General features: G+C 51.1%; 2 protein-coding genes across 3 annotated transcripts; one reads left to right on the top strand and one right to left on the bottom strand.

The window, feature by feature from the left end:
* Positions 1 to 8,473: 8,473 nt before the first annotated feature.
* On the bottom strand, positions 8,474 to 16,148 carry DHRS1 (dehydrogenase/reductase 1). Of its 2 annotated transcripts, none has more exons than XM_079913986.1 (9): positions 15,891 to 16,148; positions 15,313 to 15,518; positions 13,976 to 14,119; positions 13,753 to 13,832; positions 10,507 to 10,639; positions 10,047 to 10,193; positions 9,429 to 9,498; positions 9,043 to 9,123; positions 8,474 to 8,863 (listed from the first exon to the last, which is right to left on the bottom strand). In XM_079913986.1, the coding sequence occupies exons 2-9, from the start codon at positions 15,460 to 15,462 to the stop codon at positions 8,727 to 8,729; spliced, it is 942 nt and encodes a 313-aa protein (XP_079770112.1). In that variant the 5' UTR covers positions 15,463 to 15,518; positions 15,891 to 16,148; the 3' UTR covers positions 8,474 to 8,726. The 2 variants fall into 2 exon arrangements, with proteins under 2 accessions (XP_079770112.1, XP_079770111.1); XM_079913985.1 differs by having other exon boundaries at positions 15,313 to 15,486.
* A 60-nt stretch (positions 16,149 to 16,208) lies between these two features.
* On the top strand, positions 16,209 to 22,361 carry NOP9 (NOP9 nucleolar protein). Its single transcript, XM_079913984.1, has 10 exons — positions 16,209 to 16,555; positions 16,770 to 17,216; positions 18,272 to 18,382; positions 18,627 to 18,768; positions 19,510 to 19,702; positions 20,341 to 20,481; positions 20,890 to 21,015; positions 21,181 to 21,417; positions 21,631 to 21,736; positions 22,086 to 22,361. The coding sequence occupies exons 1-10, from the start codon at positions 16,309 to 16,311 to the stop codon at positions 22,241 to 22,243; spliced, it is 1,908 nt and encodes a 635-aa protein (XP_079770110.1). The 5' UTR covers positions 16,209 to 16,308; the 3' UTR covers positions 22,244 to 22,361.
* Positions 22,362 to 22,686: the final 325 nt, after the last annotated feature.

Genomic DNA, 22,686 nt, shown 5'->3' with positions numbered 1-22,686 from the left:
TAGATGGGCTCCAGGTGAGACATTTACAGCTAGCCTCCTGTTTACACTGCTGAAACCGTGTAACTCTGATTGGGACTTGAACGCATGTGCCGGGACTCAAACCCAGCCTAAACCCAGATTGGGACTTGAACCCACAGTCTTTATTTTATTTTATTTTATTTTTGGCTGTGCTGGGTCTGTTGCTGCACACGGGCCTTCTCTAGCTGCAGTGCACAGGCTTCTCACTGTGGCGGCTTCTCTTGTTGCAGAGCACAGGCTCTAGGCTACGGGCTTCAGTAGTTGTGGCACACGGGCTCAGTAGTTGTGGCTCACAGGCTCTAGAGCTCAGGCTCAGTAGTTGTGGTGCACGGGCTTAGGTGCTCTGCGGCATGCGGGATCTTCCCGGACCAGGGCTTGAACCCATGTCCCCTGCATTGGCAGGTGGATTCTTAACTACTGCGCCGCCAGGGAAGCCCCTGAACCCACAGTCTTTTGAGATCACACGCCTAGTTTCAGGACTTAATGAAGCTCAGGTTCTTGATGTCTCCTTGCTGAAAGAAGTCAGTGAGAGAAAAAGTGATAGGTAAGAAGTGAATTTATTTAGAGAGAAGAAACACACTCCACAGACAGAGTGTGGGCCATCTCAGAACCGGACGCGCAGGCTCAGCGGCCATGGCTCACGGGCCGCAGCCACTCCGCGGCATGTGGGATCTTCCCGGACCGAGTCACGAACCCGTGTCCCCTGCATTGGCAGGCAGACTCCCAACCATTGTGCCACCAGGGAAGCCCTCACTTTTTGATCTTTGATGGTCAGCCTTGGAACTGTCACGGGCGCTGGTGGGTGTGCCATTTAGCATATGCTAATGTATTACAATGAGCATATCATGAGGCTCAAGGTCTACTGGAAGTCAAATCTTCCACCATCTTGGATCTAGTTGGTTCTAACCAGTTTTTGTCATGTCCTATGGCTATGTCATTCTTTTAAAGGTTGTGCCCTGCCCCCTTCCCTCCTATTTCACTTCCAGATAAAAACAACAACAGGAATGGGGTAAAGAGCTGGACTTTGCCTCTCGCAGACACTTTAACAGGAATGGCAGGGGTAGAGAAGAACTGAGCCTTGCCCAGATGGGAGAAGAAGAGACCACACATTTCTCATTCTCGAGGTCAAGGAGACCTTTCCAATTACACATGTGCAGAAAGGCTCCTTGGGGGCCAAAAAGGGAGGGGGCATCACCCCATAGTAGGTGACGTCAGTCTACCCATAGGCCTCTTCACTAGAATCCATCTTGGCTGAGATGCGCATGCACACATGGGAGGACCCTGAGATAAACCAAATATGGACTCAGAGCCAGACAAAGCAAGATGATTGGCCAAAGGAAACCCGGAAGAAATGCCCCATATAAGTGATTCAAACTACCACGAGGGGTGCGACTCTCTGAGTCCACCCATGTGAGTCTTATTCACATGTACACTTTTTTCCTCCTAATAAACACTTTACTTGTTTCACTACTTTCCATATCTTTGTGGGAATTCATTTCTACAAAGCCAGCAGGCCAGGGGCCTTGTCACTGGCCACCGTCCCTGGTGGTCTAGTGGCTAGGATTCAGTGTTCGCACTGCCGCGGCCTGACTCTAGTCTCTGGCCGGGGAACCGAAATCCTGCTTCAAGCTGCTGCAGGCCGAGGCCACCCGAGATCAAGGTGTAGCCCGTGGGGCTGAGCCAAGGACTGAGGAATACGTGGGGCTGCAGTTCTGGGAGTGTGAGACCTGGGGCACAGCCACTGCCATTAGCTGGTTCAGCCCACCCGCCTCAGGGAGGGAGCGTGGACCCCTCACCAGTGGGTCCCACTGGGCCTGTGAGCTCAGCTGCACCCTGGGTGGCTTGGACACTTTAAGCACTATTCTGTTCTGACTGCAGGGTTCAAAGGTTCTGTGAATCTGTGTTGGGGGAGGAGGAGAAGGGGCCAAAACCCAGCTCCTGTCCTGGGGTTGTGGTGGGGTAGGGGGTTTTCCACCTTATCTAGGGGACCCGGTGAGGACATCCACGGCTCTAATACCAGTCAAGAGCCAAGTGAATGTCATAGGTTCCCGAAAAGGGGCAAGAGAAATTGCAGAAGAAACCAGAAGTTTCTAGGACGTTGAAATGAGTTCTTTTTTTTTTTTAATTAATTTATTTATTTTTGGCTGCATTGGGTCTTCGTTACTGTGTGTGGGCTTCTCATTGCGGTGGCTTCTCTTGTTGCAGAGCAGGGGTCTAGGGCACGAAGGCTTCAGTATTTGTGGCACACGGGCTTAGTTGCTCCACGGCATGTGGGATCTTCCGGGACCAGGGCTCGAACCCATGTCCCCTGCATTGGCAGGCGGATTCTTAACCACTGCGCCACCAGGGAAGCCCGAGATGAGTGTTGTGGGAAGAATTCTGGCAGGTGGAAATGGGGCTGGGGCTGTTGAGGGGAGCGGGCGGCAAGCCAGGGACCAGAACAACTCGAGCAAACATGCAGAGGAAAGGAAATGTCACATTGAGAGAAGGGCAACTCTGTATTTGGCCAGAGGGGTCCTTGGGCTGAGTGAACTTGGGAATGCTTTCACCATTCTGCCCAACCCCCAACCCTCTGCGCAAGAAAGAAAACTCGTCCAAAACCAAATAACAATAACAACAACAACAAAATAAACCAAAAAAACAAGCAGCAGAGGCAGCATGGTGCAGGGGAAAGAGCTCGCACTCTGTAGTCATGTATTTGGTTGAATCCAGACCCTTTCACAGTAAAGACCTGCAACTCTGGACAAGTACCCCAACTTTCCTAAGCCTCAGTCTCCTCAGCTGTAAGAGAGTACAGTACCTCATATGGCAGGTGAAAAAGATGAAGTCTGGGGCTTCCCTGGTGGTGCAGTGGTTGAGAGTCTGCCTGCCGATGCAGGGGACACGGGTTCGTGTCCCTGTCCGGGAAGATCCCACATGCCGAGGAGCGGCTGGGCCCATGAGTCATGGCCGCTGAGCCTGCGTGTCCGGAGCCTGTGCTCTGCAACGGGAGAGGCCACAACAGTGAGAGGTCCGCGTACCGCAAAAAAAAAAAAAAGATGAAGTCTGACCTAGGCAGAGTGTTTAGGTCATTGCTGCTCTCATTAAACACGAATTCTCTCAGCCCCTACAGCGCCTCGAGTCTCTGGCTGGCTCGGCTGTGTTAGAGTGACAGCGAAAGCCCGGAGCCCAGTTGCGTTTCCTTCTCTTGCACCAGCCCCTCCAGGGCTGCTGGAGTAGTATCTGTTCGTGGAGTTCCAGCTTTGCCTGTTTCTTCTGGAACCACCTCTCCAATGAAGGGGGAGACAAGACTTGCCTGTCGAGGATGGGAGCATATATGTTCATACTGGTAACAGAAATGGCGCAAAGCTGACCCCACTTCATCCCTCTGCCTCTTTCCCAGCATTCCTCGCAGCCTCCTCCATTTCAAGGGCTTAAGGAAGGGTCCTTTTCTTTCCCAGATTCCCCCATTATCAAGTTAAGCACAGCCGGATTCCAGGTCCTCTCCTCTTCTGGCACACAAGTTGCCAGGCAGGCCCTGTGACCCCTTGACCTTGTTCCCAGTGAGCCTGCACTGGCCCCTGGCGGGAGCTGGCCCACTTCTGAGCTCTGCAGGTGCCTCTGTGCAGAGGGCAGTGGCATCCATCCATCCATCCAGAGAAGGTCCCGCCTGTGCCCATCCTCAGCCCCTGCTCAGACCTGCCTCTGCAGCTCAACATGAACCAGGCCAGCCTGGTTAAACAGGAGGTAATAAAGCTCTGTGGATGATCCCTGGGCGGGGGCCCCCAAGAAAGGTGTGTGTGTAGGAGAGCTAGCCAAGGTGACTGTCCCAGAGGGAATCAGGACAAATCGAGATGGGCAAGGACGCCTTTGGTTGCTGGAGGCAGGAACTGAGGCAGAGGTGAGGTTTTGCAGAGAAAGGCAGGGGTAAGGATGTTCTAATACCCCCAGGAAGGTGAAACCTGAAGGGAACAAGAGTTGTCTGTGGCCCAGGGAGCAGCCTGGCTGCCCACCCCTCCCGCCCCTTTGAGTCCCCACCCTGGGTCTCATCATGGCTGTCTAATTGTTTCACGGTGATAACTGAAAGCACTTCGAGAGCCAGACCTTTGTCTTCTAAAGCTTGCCTGTGCCCATCTGCCTCGCCCTGCCCAGGGCTGGGCAAGGAGGAGGCTGCAACAAAAGCCAGCTGACTGGGAGATGGAAGGGGAGGGAGAAAATTGTGTGGAGGGCCCGGGGGGAAGGGCAGGTGAGGGGGCCCCGAGGGGCTAGGAGGAGCGGCGGAAGGATGGGAGGCCAGAGAGGACACAGGCCGAAGGTCCGGGGAGGAGGGGTTGTGTGGAGGTGTGGACCAACCTAGGGGGTGAAGACCAGGGACCAGATGGGATGGGGGACAGGCTGCGGCGAAGCAACTTCTGAGGTCATGGCGGGGGCCCTCCCCAGTGACAGGGAGAGCAGGAGCTGAAGGGACCTCATGCAACATGCAAAACAGTGGGGGTCATGGGTGGGTAGGAGCCAGGATGAGGAGGGAAAAAGGGTGGGTCTGGGCCCGACCATCTCACCTTGATTTGTCTATTAGGCTGGGCTCCTCTGGGGCCTTGTGTGTGCTCTTCATTCCCCATGCCTGAATCATCACACCACTGTCACTCACATCACCCAAAGGGACTTTCAGGAGCCGATGGGAAGTCCTCCTCCGTGACTCGTCCCGGAAGCTGGCATCTGAGATGCCATGGTTCAGGCCTGCTTCCATCACCTTGTTTTGTGTCAGCCAGTCGGTCAGAGCTACATCCCTGGGGACTCCTTGGGAGCAGAAGCTCCACAGTTGGCCTCACTTTGGCACGCCTAACCCTTGGGCAGTTGCCCTAGGAAAGAAGAATCCACTTCAGGCGTGACGTGCATCTCACAGGCGCAGTGTGGGTCCGCTTCTGAGGAGGCCAGGGCTGGTCAGGCTGATGAGGCTGGGCTCCTTGGCACCGCCACTGCTTCTCTGCAGCCATTTTCCTCCACTCTTTAGGCCCTCAGTTGCTCTTTCTCTTACCCTCTCTGCTAGCGGGGTAGGGAAGTTGTGGGTAATGGGAGCACCTGCCTAACAACGTGAGAAGGGGTGGGGCCTGTGGGCCAGGGCTGCTCCTTGCTTAGAAGTGTAGAACACAAGGGCCATAATGGCCTCAGAGACTGGAAAATACAACCCCTTAGCTGGAGAAAGAGAGGCCCAGATTTGCACGCAGTCAAATCTCTTCTCTGAAATATGCTTAGCTCTCTGCTTGTACAGGCGTGGGCTTTCTCTATGGCTACCCAAGAATATGGTAGTGCTGGCTGCCTCTGGGTTGGGACTGGGCACTAGTGAGCAGGGATAGGAGGGGGGACTTCTCACTGTACACCTTTATATACCTTTTGGATTCTGACCCATGTGAATGTCACCTTTTAGAAATGTAAATTTTAAAATGCTAATCAAAATCTCTTCTCCATCCTTCCCTGGGCTCCCTTAGGGGATTAAGCATCTTCTGGGGATCGGCCAAGTCCCTAGATTTGCTCTGGCAGGGGTAGGGGCTGTATCTCAGGCAGCCCGTGTCTCACCACGGCTGATTTCCTTCACAACTCAGGCACATTCTTTTCTTCTCCGTGCCTGCTGCTGCTTTCACGGCCCCCATGCCAGTGGTAACAGCACGGCAGTCCTGCACCAGCCCCACCTCCCTTCCTACAGGTCCTGTCTATTGACTCTGCCTCCTACAATCTCTCCTCAGCCCACACCTCCGCTGCCATCACATCCCGGGATACTGGCCAGCCTCTGGGCAGCTCTTCTGATGCCTGCCTGTCCTCCCTCTGGTCCATCCTCCCCACACCTCAGCCCCAGCAAGCTTCCTCCAATACAGATCAGTGCACACTCCTCTCTTGCTTAAACCCTCCTGTAGCTTACAGTGTTAATGCTCTGTCCAGATCCCCTCTGATGCCCTTTTCCATTTTTGTGCATGACACCCCCTTCAATGTGTTTTCAAGGTCGACACCTGCAGCTCCTCTTGGAAGGCTGCCCATGACCTCCTGGAGCTGCTTTGCCCTGCCTGGCCCCAACTGGGCCAAAGTGTGACTGGTGACTGCTCAATGGTGGTGGTGGGGAATGAAAGCCTGGCTCCCTTGTCCCAGGCAGGGCTACCCTGAGGCCTTATACTCCAGTGCTCTCCCCTGGGCTCTGAGGGAAGCCACCCTCCACGGCTGAACTGGAGCTCTTGCTTGGCTTCTCCCCCTCCACCCAGCTCCCCGGGGAGCACTTCCTTAATAGTCACTCAGCATCTAAGATGAATCCCTCGCGTGGAAACCTACTGCCCACAATTTAAATCTTAATCACTGTTCTTTACTCATCTCCTTTCTCCCTGGAAACTTATCCCATACCACATCTACACTTACGTCATACCAACTTCTAGCTGTCCTGCACCATTTCGTGTCTCAGTACGTGCCTTTTTTTTTTTTTTACAGTTAGAAAAAACGACCCCCCCTCCCACCTTCTCTCTTCCCATTCTTTAAGTCTCTGGTCAGTATCACTTCCTTCACTCTCCTAATGGAGCCAGTTGCTCCCTCCTGTACTGTCAGGGTACTGTGTAAACTTACTATAGCACCCATCTCACCAAATTGAACTAGTCTTCTCTGGTGCCTAGTATGGTGCTGGGCAGAATGCAGGTGTCAAATAAATGTTTTCTGAATGAATACTAATCCCCCAAATGTCCTAAGACTCTGCTATTGGGTTTCTCAGATCTTGAATCTCTTCCACCTCCAATCAACACTCACTGTCCATGTTTCAGACTCTCAGAGCTCGACTCCATTGTTTGTGTTTCTAAGATTAATTAAGTCTTGTTGGAGGGAGGCAGTGTGGTATCTCTTAAAGAACACTGCTCCCTCCGGCTTCTTGAGATAACCAGGGCTGAGGCTGAACTCTGCGTTGATGTACTCTTGGGGACCCAGTTCACTCACTTCCTAAGGTAAGTCGAAGGTCCAGCTGACTTCTAAGGTCTTCCAGGGCTGAATGAAAGTCCTCTGTGGGTTGAAGCCTGGTCTGTCTTGTTCTCTGCTCTCCCAAAGCCAAGAATGGTGCCTGGTGCAGAGCATACTCTTAAATGTTTGTTAAGAGGAAGAATCGACAACTTTAGTGGCTACATATTGCTTGGTGCATATATGTTATTTCACTTACTTTCCAAAGTGGTGAAGTTAGGATTTGTGCACAGATTTGTATGACTTTGAAGCCCATGTTCTTCCCATGATACCTTGTGGCGTTTAGGGAACAAGGCCCTCACGAAAGGATCTGTTCCAATGATGTTTTTTAAAGATGGGTGTGGAAGGCTGGAGGAGATCCTGAGGTGCTTGTCCTTCTTCTTAAAGCATATAGGCAACTGCTGCTGCCCCTCACCAATCTTAGGGGAATTTAGGGTGGTGAGTGGAAGGCAGTGAGTGGGTGGTGAGGAAATCTGATCACTGCGATCTGAATGGGGTGCCTGGGTAAACGGTGGAATTTAAGTACGCAGTTCTAGTCACACGCTGAGAAGCTGGCTCTCTCTTAAAAAATGGCCTGACTGGCAGCAGCTGTGGACTCCTGTGCCATACATACGCGCACCATAGCTGAATTCAAGCAACCGCCGTCAAGTCACTGACTGCAGGGTTGGAAGAGATGCACCAGCCAGTGAGCCACCCCAGCGCCCACTGGAATAGTAACCAGGGGCGGTCCCCAAAAAGCCACAGGAAGATCACAGCTTCTGCAGACTCTATGGGGAGCCCTCGGAAGCCTCAGCTCTCACCCTGCCCTTTTTGAAGTTTAGAAATTATCTATGCCACTCTGATTTACAGCAGCCATCCAGTTACCTTGATGGCCATCGAGGCTGCTGGTGGGAAGGTGCCCTCAGAGTGGCCCTCAGCTCCTCTTTGGAATACACACCCTGTTGCCTTGCCTCGGGCTGGGACAGATCCCCCCCAAGCAGGAAAGGCAGCCCTGAAGGGTTCTTGCAGTCAGTTCTTCCGAAAGCAGTTCAGGTGGTGCTGTCCCAGGAGGGAGGATGTGATGTGCCGGTGTCATCAACTACTCTTCTGCCTCTCACGTGGATCTGGAGAGTACTTTCCTCCCAAATTCCGGGAAACTGTGAACACCAAGGAGCTTGCCCTTCCTGGATTGGGCCTCAACCAGGGATCAGGCCCAGCTAGAAGGCAGCAGGCATCCCTGAAGAGACAGCAGAATGAGGGGGTGGAAAAGCAGTGAGGGACTGGGGTGTGCCTGCTTCTGGCTGTGGAGGACCCTGCTCCCCAGCTGGGGCATGGGAGCCAAAGGGCAGGTGCTCCTGAGATGGGCAGCTCTACAGGGAAGAGGAGCAACAGATGTGGAGTAAAGGGGCTTGTGCTGGGGATAGAGATCCTTGAGAACCTACACACTTTGCATACCATTAGGTCTCTCTCTCAAGTACTTAATACCTTCCTGAGCATAGAATCAGCACTTGAAAATAAGTTGAAGGAGAAACGAGACCTTTATTAGCCCCCAGAACATTTTTCAATATTAAGGCAAAAAGTAAAACACAGAGGCAAGGAAGACCTGAAGAAGGACCTATAAAGGCCCCTAGGGCTCAACCAGGGCACACGGCAGAGGCCTTCTCTTCAGATCAAGGGTATGCAGCAGGTGGGCAGGAAAGGTGGCCTTGTTCCACTGCGATAGGCCAACCACTCAGCCCAAAGGGAAGCAGAACTGTGTCAGGCCAGGAGGGTTAGAACTTGCTAGCATAGAGGGTCATAACCCACTTGGGCACTCGGAGGAAGCCAGGCAAGTAGGAGGCCAGCCAGCCCAGGCTGGAGACATGGGAGACAGCGGAGCTCAAAGACAAATAGTCCTGGACGGGGCGGCCTGCGGACCACAGGAGAAGGATTAGACCCTTGCTTCCCACTCCTCGGACACCCCCACCCCAGCTGAGGAGACTGAATGGAAGGTGAGGGAGGAGGGAACAGGGAGAGAGGGCAGGAGAAGGGGTGAGCCAGGTGAGAAGGAAGAGAGGTCCAGGCTGGCTGCTGGGCCAGAGCTCTTACCATCAACGTCCTGCAGGCCGTAGCGCCGCGCCAGGTCACAGGACGGCAGCACCTTCCCGCTTAGGCTCAGGATATTGGGGTCTGTGGGCACACAGACAGCTGAGACGGCCCGGGTGTGGCCCAGGGCACTACCGAGACAGGCTTAGGGACCCAGACTTGTTTCTCTCTGTTTCTAGGAAGGTTCCTGGGCCTCTGGCTCTTGGCCATGTCTCCCAGGATCCAGTTCCTGAGGCTCCCGCACCTCAAACTGGGCATCGGACCCTTTGGGGCTCCAGACGCCAGAGAAAAGAAGGGCATATTCCTGGCTCGGGACCCTGAACTGACTGCCACCACCCTGAAGATCCTCCACGCCCTTTCCTGTTACCAGCCGCCCCCAACCTCTTCACCTGTTGCCAAAGCCACCACACATTTGCCACTCATTTCTGTGGTCTCCGCAGATGAGAAACGAAATTTGAACTGAAACACAGGGGCAGAGAAGTGAAGGGTTAATTTCCAAGAGCACTGCCCAAGTCCCTTCCCTGCTTTCAGCTTCTGTCCAGGAGACAGAGGCCCTCATCACTGCACCTGCAGGACTCAGCATCTCAGAAGGTACGGGAATCATTCCTCCCCACATCCAGTGAGCCCTGTACCCCAGGACCAGGACCAACTGCCTTTCCTAAGTGGAAGGATGTAGGGTTGTCAATTATGTCTGGGCCTTCTAGATTAGTTCAGAGCAGAGGTCAAGGGCATGGGCTTTGGAGCTGTATAATCTTTCCACTTATGGCACATGTGACCTTGAGCAAGTTTCTTAGCCTCCCTGAGTTTCAGTTTCCCTGTCTGTGAAATGGAGACACCGTCTCCCTTACAGAAGAAAAGGACATAATGTGTGTCAGTGCTCAGCCCTGCGCCTGCCGCGACAAGCACCTGGGTATTTACTCTGTTGTTACTGTCTTGCGGTTGGAGGATGTGGGGATGGAGTGGCTGATCCCCACATTTTCTGCCACCCTCGCCCTCCCCTTGCCAACCTGCTCAACAAGGGGATCAGCAGTGTTCTCCTCCTTCATCACGTGCTCCTTCAGCAGTTCTGTCTGCACCAACCCTGGCCAAAGCGACACGTAGCTGACCCCGTGGCACCGCAGCTCCTGGGCACAGTCGGCAGCCAGCCTGTCGCACTGCAGAGGGACAGAAGGCCAGGTGGGAGCCAGGGCACCTGGTCATGTCACCTCCCTCCCCTGCCTTCCCTGCTTCCACCGAGGATGCCCCAACCTCCTGGCCTTCCCAGGAGCCCTGTCTCAGCTGTCCACCTTCCCCAGTGCACTGCCTAGGCTGGCCAGCTGAGAGGAGCCCAGGCAAAGGAACCATCCATGCAGGGGCAGAGGAGGAGGTGAGGGTCAGTCAGCCTCACCACTCTGACTACCGGGGACTGTCTCTCCTGAGCTATGGGTACCACGACTGTCCCCAACCCCTGTGCCAGTGGGTCCTCACCGCAGCTTTGCCCACGCCATAGGGGACGTTGAAGAAATACTGCAGCCCACCAATGGAGGAGATGACCACGATGAGCCCCCGGCCAGCTGGTACCATCAGCCGTGCCCCATACACAGAGCATAAGTAGTGGCCTCTAGAAGGTGGGGCAAAGAAGAAGGAATGAACCACATTCAGGGCTGTCTCGGGAAGTTTCTTCTGCCCCCTAATGGCTTCTGATCCAGGAGAAGGCCGCAAACCTGGTGAATCAAGGGCCTGAGGCCACATTCTGAGAGGGACATGGGTAATATTAACCACCGAAGGTTAAGAAACAGCAATCTGTAGAAGACTGTAATGGAAGAAAAGCACTCTGTCATGACAGCAATAACAAAGCTAAAATAGCTCAGGGGATAAAACATAATAAATGTATAGGATCTACAAGGAAAAACTATAAAGTTCTGCTTAATATAAAAGAACAAGTACAGACATAATTTGCTTAGAAGAATCAACATGTAAAACATCAGTTCTACTTAAACTAATGCACAGGTCCAGTCAATGGGAGTTATATCTCAGTAAGACTCCTGGAGAGATCAACAGAACAATCTAAAGCTCAGTGAGAATAGATGTGTAAGAAGAGCCAGGAAAATTCTGAAAAAGGAAGAGTAACATCGTGTCGGTGAGGGGGATATGCTCCCCTCACCCAACCAACCTGCGTTAAAATGTACAATGAGGGGCTTTCCTGGTGGCGCAGTGGTTGAGAGTCCGCCTGCCGATGCAGAGGACACGGGTTCGTGCCCCGGTCCGGGAAGATCCCACGTGCCGCGGAGCGGCTGGGCCCGTGAGCCATGGCCACTGAGCCTGCGCGTCCGGAGCCTGTGCTCCGCAATGGGAGAGGCCACAACAGTGAGAGGCCCGCGTACCACAAAAAAAAAAAAAAAAAAAAAAAAAAGTACAGTGACATAATAGTTAAAAAAATGCAGGACTGGCATAATAATACATAAGTAAGTCAATGAAACAAAATACTCAATAATTAATCCAAGTGTAAAGGAGAATTCAGCGAATTACAAACGGAACATTTCAAACCAATGGGGCGAGATGGACCACACAATAAATGGATTTGGAACAACTGGTCAGTTATTTAGTGGGTGGGATTTGTTCTCCACCTCATTTACTGTTTTAAAATGCATTCTCAAAATATTTGAATATAAAAAAATGAGTGCACAAAAGCACTAAAAGAAAGCATGACAATGTGTTCATAAACTTGAGGTAGGGAAAACTTGTCTCAGTATCACACCTAGATAGAAATGTGACTTCTTAACAGTAAAACATATATAGAGAGAGAAAGATGTACAAATACATACATGTGTACACAATTAAGTATACATAGCTGAGGAGAGCATACATGCAAACAATGAGTAATAAATTGAGAAAGATATTTGTAAAACACATCAAAGGAATCTAAAGATCTTGTACAAAGATCTCTTATAAATTGATGTGAAAAGAATAACTTAGTAATACAACTCACAAAAGAATCAAGAACCAATAAAAAGTGAAAAAAAAAAGCTCAACTTCACAAATAATAGAGAAGTGTAAATTAAAAAACACCTTCAGATATCTTTGGCCTATTAGATGGCGAAACTTGCCTGACCTCGTGGCCTGATATTGTCTAGTATGATTGAGGACACGGGGAAACAGATATCCTCCTTCACTGTTGTGAGATTATAAATTGGTGGGGTCTTTTTAGAGGACAGTTTGACAATGCTTATTAAAATCTTTAAGAAGTCATATTTTTTGACCTAATTATTTTCCACTGTTGCAACAAATAAGGGATTAGATAAATAAATTATGGTATCTCTTCCTAGTGGAATATTTAAATGCATGGTAGAATATATACTAGGCTATTAACAGTAGCTATATCTCAGGCAAAAGAGGAAGCAGTGGTGACTAGGGGAATAAGATTGTACTGGTCTTCACAGTATATTTTTAAAAAAATAACACACATACTTGGTAACCAGTATCGCAAGGGAAACAGGACCCTCCAAATGAAAACAAGTAGAGTATGGTATCAAAAGAAAGCCTGACCTCAGGCAATGCAGAAGAAAGGCACAGTAAATGTGAATGTGTGTGTGGGAGGTGAAAGGAGATGTTGGTGCACTTCCAGGAGGCTCACAGAGTGACCTTCACCTTGGAGAATTCATCAGAGCTCCAGGGCGGTGTCCAGGCCTTTGCTTCACAGGCTCAAAACCCTGACCAGCAGGAGATGAGAGTGTGGAAGGCCCCTCTCTTTGGAGGGTTAAGGATATGGGTGTTGCCAATTTCTAGCTTTTTGGGTTTTCTTTCTTTTTTTTTTTTGGCCACGCCATGCGGCATGCGGGATCTTAGTTCCCCAACCAGGGATTGAACCCATGCCCTCTGCAGTGGAAGGGTGGAGTCTTAACCACTGGACTGCCAGGGAAGTCCGGGTTTTCTTTTCTTGATTGTTGGCTGACCATCCCCCTCTGTCCTCACAACCTTTATTCCACTTGGGAAATGACAAGTGGATTCTAATCCTGCTTCCCTGGGGTTGCCGCTAGAAGCCCTGAGTGTCCTTAGACGCTTCAGAAGTAGATTTGCATATAATCTCTTGGTGACTCCCACAGGTGGCTGATCACATCCATGCAGTGTAGTTTCTGAGAGGGTACCCTCTTTCCAACAATAAACACAGACCTAACTGATGTATGTCATGCTGGGTGAACTCTTAATGCGGTGTTTCATCTCACTCCTTTGCCAGATGTATGTGTAACCCCATGACACCCCTGCCCTCCCAACTTGGACTTGGGAGTACCCTTGCCTGTGGGTCTGGAGTGAGGAGGGAAAGGCTAAGATAGCTGGCACTCACTCTTCCTTATTGACCTTCTTCTGATCTAAAACAAAACAATTTCTTCCTCTAGCCATCTTCGGAAATACTGACTATAGGTGGCATGCTTTACTGAGGGAAAGAGGCTCCCTTCTGGGTCATGCATTTGGATGGGCAGAAAATGAGGCAGGAGGGAGGGCAAGGGCAAATTCAGATGAAAATTACTGACAGAAACAAGGCAAAAGTTGACATTCCTAGGTACAGATTCACCGGATTAAACTTCTTTAGAGATTAGTGGACAAATGGGATAGAAGGGAGAAGAGAGACAAGATCAGAGGGAAAAGGAGAGGGCACATGGGAAAACGTCTGGGCCCTCAGCTTGGTTGAGTGAGGGGAGCCCAGGCCCTTAGCGGGGTGGCAGGGGAGGCACCTACCTGAGTCCGACGTTGTTGATATCATCCCAGATGGAGGCGGGGCTTTCCCAGAATGCCTTTTTAGGGTTGTTCAGGATCACCTGGAAGACAGGGAGAGTGGTGAATAGGATGCTTTGAAGGCAGGAAGGGGCTGGATAATGGAAGGGATAATGAGTGGGGATGAGGACTCAGGTCAGAGGGAAAGGTCAGGAGTGTGGAGCTGGGGTCAAAGTTCAAAGAGCACCTGGACCCCAGCATAGGCGTTGTTGACCAGCACATCCAGACGCCCCTCCTGTTCTTGATCCACCTGCTCAAACAGGCTTCGCACTTCACTCTCCTGGCTTGAATCACACACCACGGGCACACACCGGCCCCCTCGGGATTGTGCCTGGAGAGGGTTAGAGAGGATATGAGCTTCCCGTCGAACATAGTATGAGACACAACACAGCTCCCCTCAACTCCCAGCGTGGGAGCTGAGAAGGCAATCATAGGACTCACAGCCAGCAGCTGAGGGAACATGGTGGCAATACTGCCCTCTGGTGCCTGTTGGAGGAGTTTCAGGAATGCTAGGTCCTGTCATTGTAGAGTAATGATGATGGGGATCCCAGGTTTAAAATCTATAGACATTTACTGAGGCCTACCATGCGCAAGGCATTGTACTCTGCATGTGGAGGGTGAGGGACAAATTAGGCTTGGAGGCTGCTCTTGAGAAATGAGTATCTATCTTTTTCCTCATTACTAGTCATTTCCATTTCACGTGCCCTTAGCTCCCACTCTTCACCACTCATGTGGAAACCCAACTTAAAATCACAGCCCTCTTACCCTCACTCCACCAACACTTCTGCCTGGTAAATGAGAAATCAAAGTTCTCAGACATGAACTATCTCTACTTCCTGTTCTGCCTCACCCTCTACAAATGTGCCCCCATCCTCTAACTTCAGAGAAAGAACACCTTATTCAAGAACAATCATCATATTCTCCAGATCCATGCTCTGGGTCCCACCCTCTGACCTCCCTGCCTAACTGCTCACCCATATTCCCAGTGCATTCTGGGCACACTTATCACTTACCATATAAATATTAATTACTTTTATCACTTACTGTATTCACATTACATTGAAATGATCCGTTTCTGCCTTAGACTTCCTGCTGGACTCTCTTTTAAAAGCAGAAGTTATGTCTTACTAATTTTGGTAACCCCAGTGCTTCACCCAGTGCCTAGCCTATCAAACACACCCCAGTATTTATTTAACTGAAATTCAGTAGAAAAGTCGAGTGAAAATGTACAAGTCAATAAAGTCTTAACAAAAACAGAGAAAAAGCACAGGTCCACAACTCTTAAGATGCAACTCTAAAATCCCTGAAGCTCTCAAACAGCAAGTTTTTTCATAAAATTCACTTGGTGGCAAAATATAGCCTGATCTGAAGTTACTTATGGGGTTTACTTATCCCACTTTGAGTAAAAATGTTCATGTCTACTGAGGAATATTTTGGTTTCAGGTAAGGGATTAAGAGGGGTGGTTAATGGGAAGGGCTCCCTGAGGTGGTTTCTGCCCCTGGGATCCCAGAAGAAGCACTCACCTCCTGAGCAGTGGCCTGCAGTGTGTCCAGATTGCGGCCAGTGATGTAAACCGTGGCACCTGCTTGGCAGAGCTGCAAAGCGATGCCCCGGCCAATACCCCTGGAAGCACCCGTAACCACGCACACTTGGCCCTTCATGGGAGCTGGCATGACTCACAAGCCAAGGGGTTAAATCTGTGGAAGCAAGGACTTGCTCTGACGGAAGCCTGCAGAGTGTATATGCAGAGGGGGGACCTTGACAATGATAGGAAGGGGAGCCAAGGCTGAGATCCTTTGATGGGAGAGAAGTTTCAGAGGGGGATAACCAGTGCAGGGCCCAGGACAAGGCTGGTTGTCCCTTTTGGGAGGCCAAGGACTGAAGAAGTGGGGCTGTCCAGGAGGGCCACTTACTGAGACTTTCTGAGTGGGGCTGACTGGGTGGGGGACTGTAGCGGGGCGGTCCCTCCCAGCGCGTCCACGCGGAGTTCTGAGCTCTCTGGAGCACTGGCCGCTGGTCCGGAGGCGAGACTTCCGGGTCGGGGGTGGGCGCGAGGCCAAGGGACCCCGAGCCCGAAGTGGAGGGAGCTCGCGCCCCTTACCTGCCACGTGTACTGCTGCTGGAGTTCTCGCGCCGCCTCGTTCTCGAAGTCAAGGACTTTAATTCTGGCCGCGGGAGCGGGACGAGGTGACAACTACGGGGTCAGAGTACGAGGCTGGGGTGGAAGTCCGCGTTCTGACCCAGTTTCCGCTGGCGACGCGGACGGGAGGATCAAAGAGTACCCCGCGGGTCCGGGGCAATGACCGGTGGGAACCAGCACTGGCAAGCGAGAGCTGGGCGATCCTGAAACTCAGCCACTCCCGCCGCGGAGCGGCAGTCGCGGGGCTATGACGTGTAACGCTGCGCCCTGAGCGCGCGGGCGTGCCTAAACTCTGCCAGGCCCCGGCCCGTACGCGAGTGCTTGAGGTTCCCTCTGCGGCTAAGGAAGCCTTTGCTGGCGGAGAGGTGCCGAAGCACTCATGGGGCTGGTTCCGCGCTCCCCCCACCAGGCGGGGCGCCGGTTCCCAGCTGGTGGCAAAAGAGGGCGCGGAGCCAAGGGCTCGGGGCGCCCCCCACCAGGCCGCCAGCGACAACCCTGCCCGCCTCCGGATGGGCGCTCAGAGCCGGCTCCGGATGCGCACCCTCACCTGAGCCCAGAAGCTTTGGGGTATTTCCGCCGGGCGCTATCCGCGCTGAAAGAGGTCCCCGAGACGGGAGAAGAACGAGGTAGGGAGCAACTTTGGCGTGGGATCAAGGGAGGCACTTAGTTGGGCATAAAATCCAGGACCGGTAAGGACATTTTCGTGGGTCCCCAGGGTGTGAGGACTTAGTTTCATCTCCTGTATCCCCTTCCTCCCTCCCCACCCCTTGGTTAAGTGATGGAACATAACCTTAGCCTCCTCTCATTCTCTTTAATATATTTCTTTTCTTGTTTTTCCAGAGCTGATGGTGCACAATGTTTTGAAAGAAGTGGAGGCTCAGGCCCTAGCCTTGGCCACAAACAGGGCTGGTAGTGAGATGCTGCAGGAACTGTTGGGGTTCAGTCCCCTGAAACCGCTGTGTCGAGTATGGGCTGCTCTGCGGCCCAACTTGCGCTTTGTGGCCTGTCATCGATGTGGGGTCCATGTATTGCAAAGTGCTTTGCTGCAGCTGCCTCGATTGCTAGGGAACCCTGCAGAGGAGGAGGAGGAGGAGGAGGATGGGAAGGATGGTCCTTTGGAGACCCTGGAGGAGCTGGGCCTGGGACTAGCCGCTGAGGTGTGTGATGATTTTCTTTTCTACTGTGGAGACACACATGGCAGCTTCGTGGTCAGAACTTTGCTGCAGGTATTGGGAGGGACTCTTCTGGAGTCTGAGAGAGCCAGGCACCGTGGCTCCCAGTTACCTGGTAAGTATTACAAGAAAGGGATATAGACCCAGAGGGAAGGAGAGTTTAGGAAGTTCAGAAGGAGAGAATAAGCAGAGGATTTCTTCATGATCATAAAGAATTAGCAGAGAAATGAGGTCAGGGATATCAGGCCAAAGATTAGTGTGCGTAGAGGCCCAGAGGTAAGGATGCATAGGTGTGTTTAGGGAACAGCTGTTAGAAGAATGGGGGCAAGTGGAAGAGATGATTCACTTGAGCATTGCGTTTCAAACTTTTTTTTTAACCAGAACTCACAGTATGGAAAAGTTTTTTAAACATGACATACATATGTGTATATATACACATACTGGATTCAAGCAAAAGGTCAGAAAGCAATACCCTTACTACATGCAACCCACTCTGATATTTTCTCCCCCCCCCTTTTTTTTTTTTTTTTTGCTGAGCCACACGCGGCTTGTGGTTCCTCGACCAGTCATCAAACCTGTGCCCCGTGCAGTGGAAGCTTGGAGCCCTAACCACTGGACTGCCAGGGAGTTCCCTCCTTTTTCATTTTATTTTGTGTGTTACATTAAAGAAATGCTTAGGACTTCCCTGGCGGTCCAGTGATTAAGAATCTGTGCTTTCACTTCAGGGGGCGTGGGTTCGATCCCTGGTTGGGGAAATAAGATCCCGCAGGCCACACAGCGCGGCCAAAAAAAAAAAAAGGTGGTTGAGACCCACTAGATTGATTTCGTAATACACTCATAGGCAGCAGACCTACATTTTGAAAAACACTGGGAAATAAGATAGTGAGTTTAGGTGAGGCCTGATTTTGGAACACCTTGAACTCCTGACTGAGGAGTTTGGACTATCTCCTATGGACCCTGGGGGAGCTGGTTGAAGTTTCTTAGAGAAATTAAAACAGAAATGTAGTCTCAGTTCAGTCATCCAGACGAGACGAGACATTCAGTTGTACCGACTGAGTTGTACGTGTTCCGCATCTCCAAGCCAAATCCTTGTTCAACTACGGAATTATTCTTCCTCCTGGATGGCAGTTCGTGATCTCACCACTGCATACGTTCTTGATCTTCCTTCAGAAGCACAAAGGGCCCCATCTCGGGAATGTAAGGCAACCGATTTCGAGGTCCCTGAAACCTTCTTGAATTGTCTTCAGAACCTGAGCTCCTGCTTTCTGAAGGACATTGCTGGTAAGGAGGGAAATAAGAGGAAATCTAGGATCTTTTTTGGAGGTGATGATCATCAAACAAGGCTCTTATTTTGATCAGTCTTATCCCTCTTGTTTTCAAATCTTAACTGGTTTGATGTTGTAAAGGCCCTGTGTAGACCATTTGTGTCCACAGTCCCTTGAATCTTGTTGCCTGAGATCTGAGGTTTTATAGGTTGTCTGGCTTTTGGGAAAGCCGCTTTTATTATTTCTGCCCTCCCCCACAGTGTTTATCACTGACAAGATCTCCAGCTTCTGCCTTCAAGTAGCCTTACAGATCTTACACCGCAAGCTGCCCCAGCTTTGTGCCCACCTCTGCAATGCTGTGATGGGCTACTTGAGTAGCCGCAATTCCTCAGCAGATGGCAGGTATGGACAGGGCCTCAGGATTGACCGAGGTGGTGGGCTGTGTGAAATGAATGACATGATATGGGTATTTTGTTTGTTTGTTTTAAAAGACAAAGGTTTTCATTCTGTGTATGTGTGTGTGTACATGTGTATATATATGAAATATATATATGAGATATATATATGAGGTATATATATGAGATATATATGTATATAGCCATGTTATTTTTTTGTCCAGTTTTATTGAGATATAATGGACATATAGCACTGCGTAAGTTTAAGGTGTGCAGCGTGATTTGACTGACTTACCTCACAAAACAATTACCACAATAAGTTTAGTGAACATCCATCATCTCGTTTACATACAAAATTAAAGAAATAGGAAAAAATTTTTTATTCCTTGTGATGGGAACTCTTAACAACTTCCATGTAAAACATACACTAGTGTTAGTTATATTTATCATGTTATACATTACATCCTTAGTATTTATCTTATAACTGGACATTTGTACCTTTGATCGCTTTCCGCCAGTTCCCCCTACCCCCAGGGCCCCTGCCTCTGGTAAACACAAATCTGACCTCTTTTCCTATAAGTTTGTTTGTTTTTGAAGTATAATTGACGTACAACACTGTGTTAGTTCCTGTCACACAACGTGATGATTTGCTATTTCAGTACACTTCAAAATGATCACCATGGTAAGATGTGGTTATTTTGGATGAAGTGAAGTGAAGACTACCTGATCACCCTCTCCTTGTCCCCAGTCCCCTACTGCTATTTCTGCGCGATCAGACGAGCTCCAGACTCCTGGAGCAGGTGCTGCTGGTGTCGGAGCCCCCAAGGCTCCAGAGCCTCTTTGAGGATCACTTCCAAGGACAGCTGCAGACCCTGGCTGCACATCCTATTGCTAACTTCCCTTTGCAGCGTTTCCTGGATGCTATCACCACTCCTGAGCTGGTGAGTCAGGAACTTGGCTGAGTCCGTTCCTTTTAGTTCTTGTTCATTGGGACTTGCTTTATTGTATGCCTGCGTCTGTATTTTCAACAGTGTACTGGCCGTTCCCCTTGAGAAGTTATTCCTGGAGGCTTCCCAGAGCTTAGGGTAAAGGTGCCTTCTTCCCAGAAAGGATTTGCTTTGGCTTCTCTCAGGTGCTAGTGCCAGCAGGAGACGGGCGTAATTCAAGTTCTCAGCCTGAGCTTCCGTGGCTCGCGCAGTCTCTGGGTACTTGGCTACAAATCCATATGAGCACTGGAGCTGCTGTCCTAGCTTCTCATTTCCTTTGCTGCTTAGTGCCAAGGCATGTTTCCCTGGGATCTCATGGGTTGAGATCTGGGGTAGAAGGGGAGGTTTAATTCTAGTCCTCCCTTATCCTGAGAGTATGGCCATTTACAATCCCCTCCCCATGGGAGGCCGCACCTCTAAGACTGCCCCTTTGTTCTGGACCTTCCTTATCCATCCAAACCAAAGTCCTGTTATTGGCAATGCTTTTATGTTTTATCTAGCATTTTTAGTTGTTTTTGGCAGGAAGATTTCTCTCAATAACTCAGCCCACTGTTACCAGAATGCCAGATTCTTTAACCCATGTCTCCCCTCAGCTGTCCCCCGTGTTTGAGGAGCTAAGCCCTGCCCTGGAAGCTGTGCTGGCTCAGGGTCACTCAGGGGTAGTCATTGCCCTGGTCGGGGCCTGCCACAGAGTTGGGATCCACCAAGCCCAGGTCCTACAGCTGTTGTTGGAGGTGAGTGGTGGTTACCCGCAACCCATTTATGCCCTCAGTTCAAATTCTACCTGCTAGGACTTAGCTAATCTTCAGTCGTTGTATCTGTGGACCCAAGAGGTCTAGTGCCCAGGGAGTTCACAGATACAGGGGGAAATGAAGCCAAAACCATCTCATGGCCCTGGAATGAAAATAGTCTCCCAGGACAGAGAGAGAAGTTTTAAGGAATAAATATTTATTCAGCCCGTTACATATATGGAGGCTGTGGATACAGCAAGGCAGATGAGATCCTGTCCGCATGCAGCTTATGTTCTTGTGGACTCAGGCATTCTCATCTGTCCTGAATGCTTTCCCCTGTCTGGGAAGTCGAGGTTAGGGATGAATTGCTTGAGGTTAGTTCTCAGTTTCATGTTTTGTCTTCCTTTCTAGGCGTTCCACTGTGCAGAGCCCTCTTCCCGGCAAGTGGCCTGTGTGCCTCTCTTTGCCACTTTGATGACTTATGAGGTGTACTATGGACTGGCAGAGGAGGAGGGGGCAGTGCCCGCAGAGCACCAGGTGAGGTAGGGGAGAGGCCAAACCTGTGACTAACTGGGGACCAGGCCTCCCAGGGCTTAGGAAGCCCCTCACCACTGAGGTGAGGGTGGTGAGATCTCTGGCTTCATCCAAGTGAAGGTGGCAGTTTGGTGGCTGCCTCCTAATTCCCTGTCTCTGTCCTTCCAGCTAGAAATGGCCACCGCCAGGGACCTGGGGGAAGTGACAGTCCTTGGGTCTCTACTGCTCCAGCATTTGCTGCACTTCTCCAGTCCTGTTATTATACTTCGAAGTTTGGGTGCCTTGACAGGACCACAGCTTCTGACTCTGGCGCAAAGCCCTGCTGGTTCCCATGTGCTTGATGCTGTCCTGACCAGCCCCTCCGTGACACGCAAGCAGCGCCGCCGGGCGCTGAAGACCCTAAAGGTTAGATTTCTGGCTTCTGCTTTGATTCCTCTGCCATCCTCCATTTAGAGCATGTGAGCTTCCCCCAGGACTGTGCTTCGGAGTCACAGAGAGGATGTGTAGTTCCTAGACTGCTTCAACTCAGCCTCTGAACTTCAGCCCTCATGCCCACCCCAACCCAACACACTTCTGTGGACTGCCCTAGAGGGCCCTACCTTGCTTGTCTCAATGCAGGGACAGTATGTGGCTCTGGCCTGTAGTCGCCACGGCAGCCGTGTGCTTGATGCCATCTGGAGTGGGGCAGCCCTGGGGGCCCGGAAGGAAATTGCTGCTGAGCTGGGTGAGTACCAGCACCGATCTTTGACCTTTCCAAGTGTCCCCTTTCCTCACTCTAAAGAGCTGGGTGGCTGGGAATGGACCTAAATTAAGCAGAGACTTCAGTTCCAAAGGGTGGTCTTGGCCACGGGTTCTTGGCAGTCTGTTCTCCCCTGCCCCTCTGCGGACTGTGCAGCCCTGTGCTCCCACCCCTCCTCCTGACTTCTCTTCTTTGGACAGTGAGGGGTTAACTCTATCCTGAGGCAGACCCAGGGTTCCAAAAAAATGGAGGGACTTTCACCCCAGGTAGAGTCTCTTCAAGGATGGGTGGGTGACTGCATGGTGATACTGAACACGAATGGTTCCCTTTGCAGGGGCGCGGAACCAGGAGCTGATAAGGGACCCTTTTGGCCACCATGTAGCTCGAAACGTGGCCCTGACTACCTTTCTGAAGCGGCGAGAGGCTTGGGAACAGCAGCAGGGGGCGGTGGCCAAGCGGAGGCGGGCCTTGAACTCAATACTTGAAGACTAAGGCCTTTGGATCTGGGACTGGGTGTTCATGGGGCACGGGGAAACGGAGTATCTATCCTGTCCTGTTCCTAGTTTAAACTGGAGTCAAAAGTCTTATTGATAAACATTTTTATATTTTTACTGGAAACACCTTTGTTATTTTGTGGGGGAAGGGTACAAAGAAATAGAGATCTCAAGGTAAAGTTAGAGAGGGCTTTCTTCAGGGCACTGGGGAGCTTAGGGACAGGAGGGGAGTGGTAAGGACCTCTAGATGTAGCAGCAATCAGGGTGGGATCCAGATGCCTGTGGACAGGCTGTGGCCTTTCAGGGTAAGTGGGAGGCTGCAAAGATGGCTAGGAATGGATAGTATTCTTCAGCAATGGGTATAGGCTGGGGTGGAAGGCGTTAGGCTGATGGGCCTGTCACTATGGGATCAGAAGACTGGGGAAAACAGGCGGGTTAGTG

The sequence above is a fragment of the Stenella coeruleoalba genome (genome assembly GCF_951394435.1).
Source record: "Stenella coeruleoalba genome assembly, chromosome: 2".
Lineage (NCBI taxonomy): Eukaryota > Metazoa > Chordata > Mammalia > Artiodactyla > Delphinidae > Stenella > Stenella coeruleoalba.
Note: the sequence above shows the minus strand (reverse complement) of the source record. Positions and strands in the feature narration are given on the sequence as shown.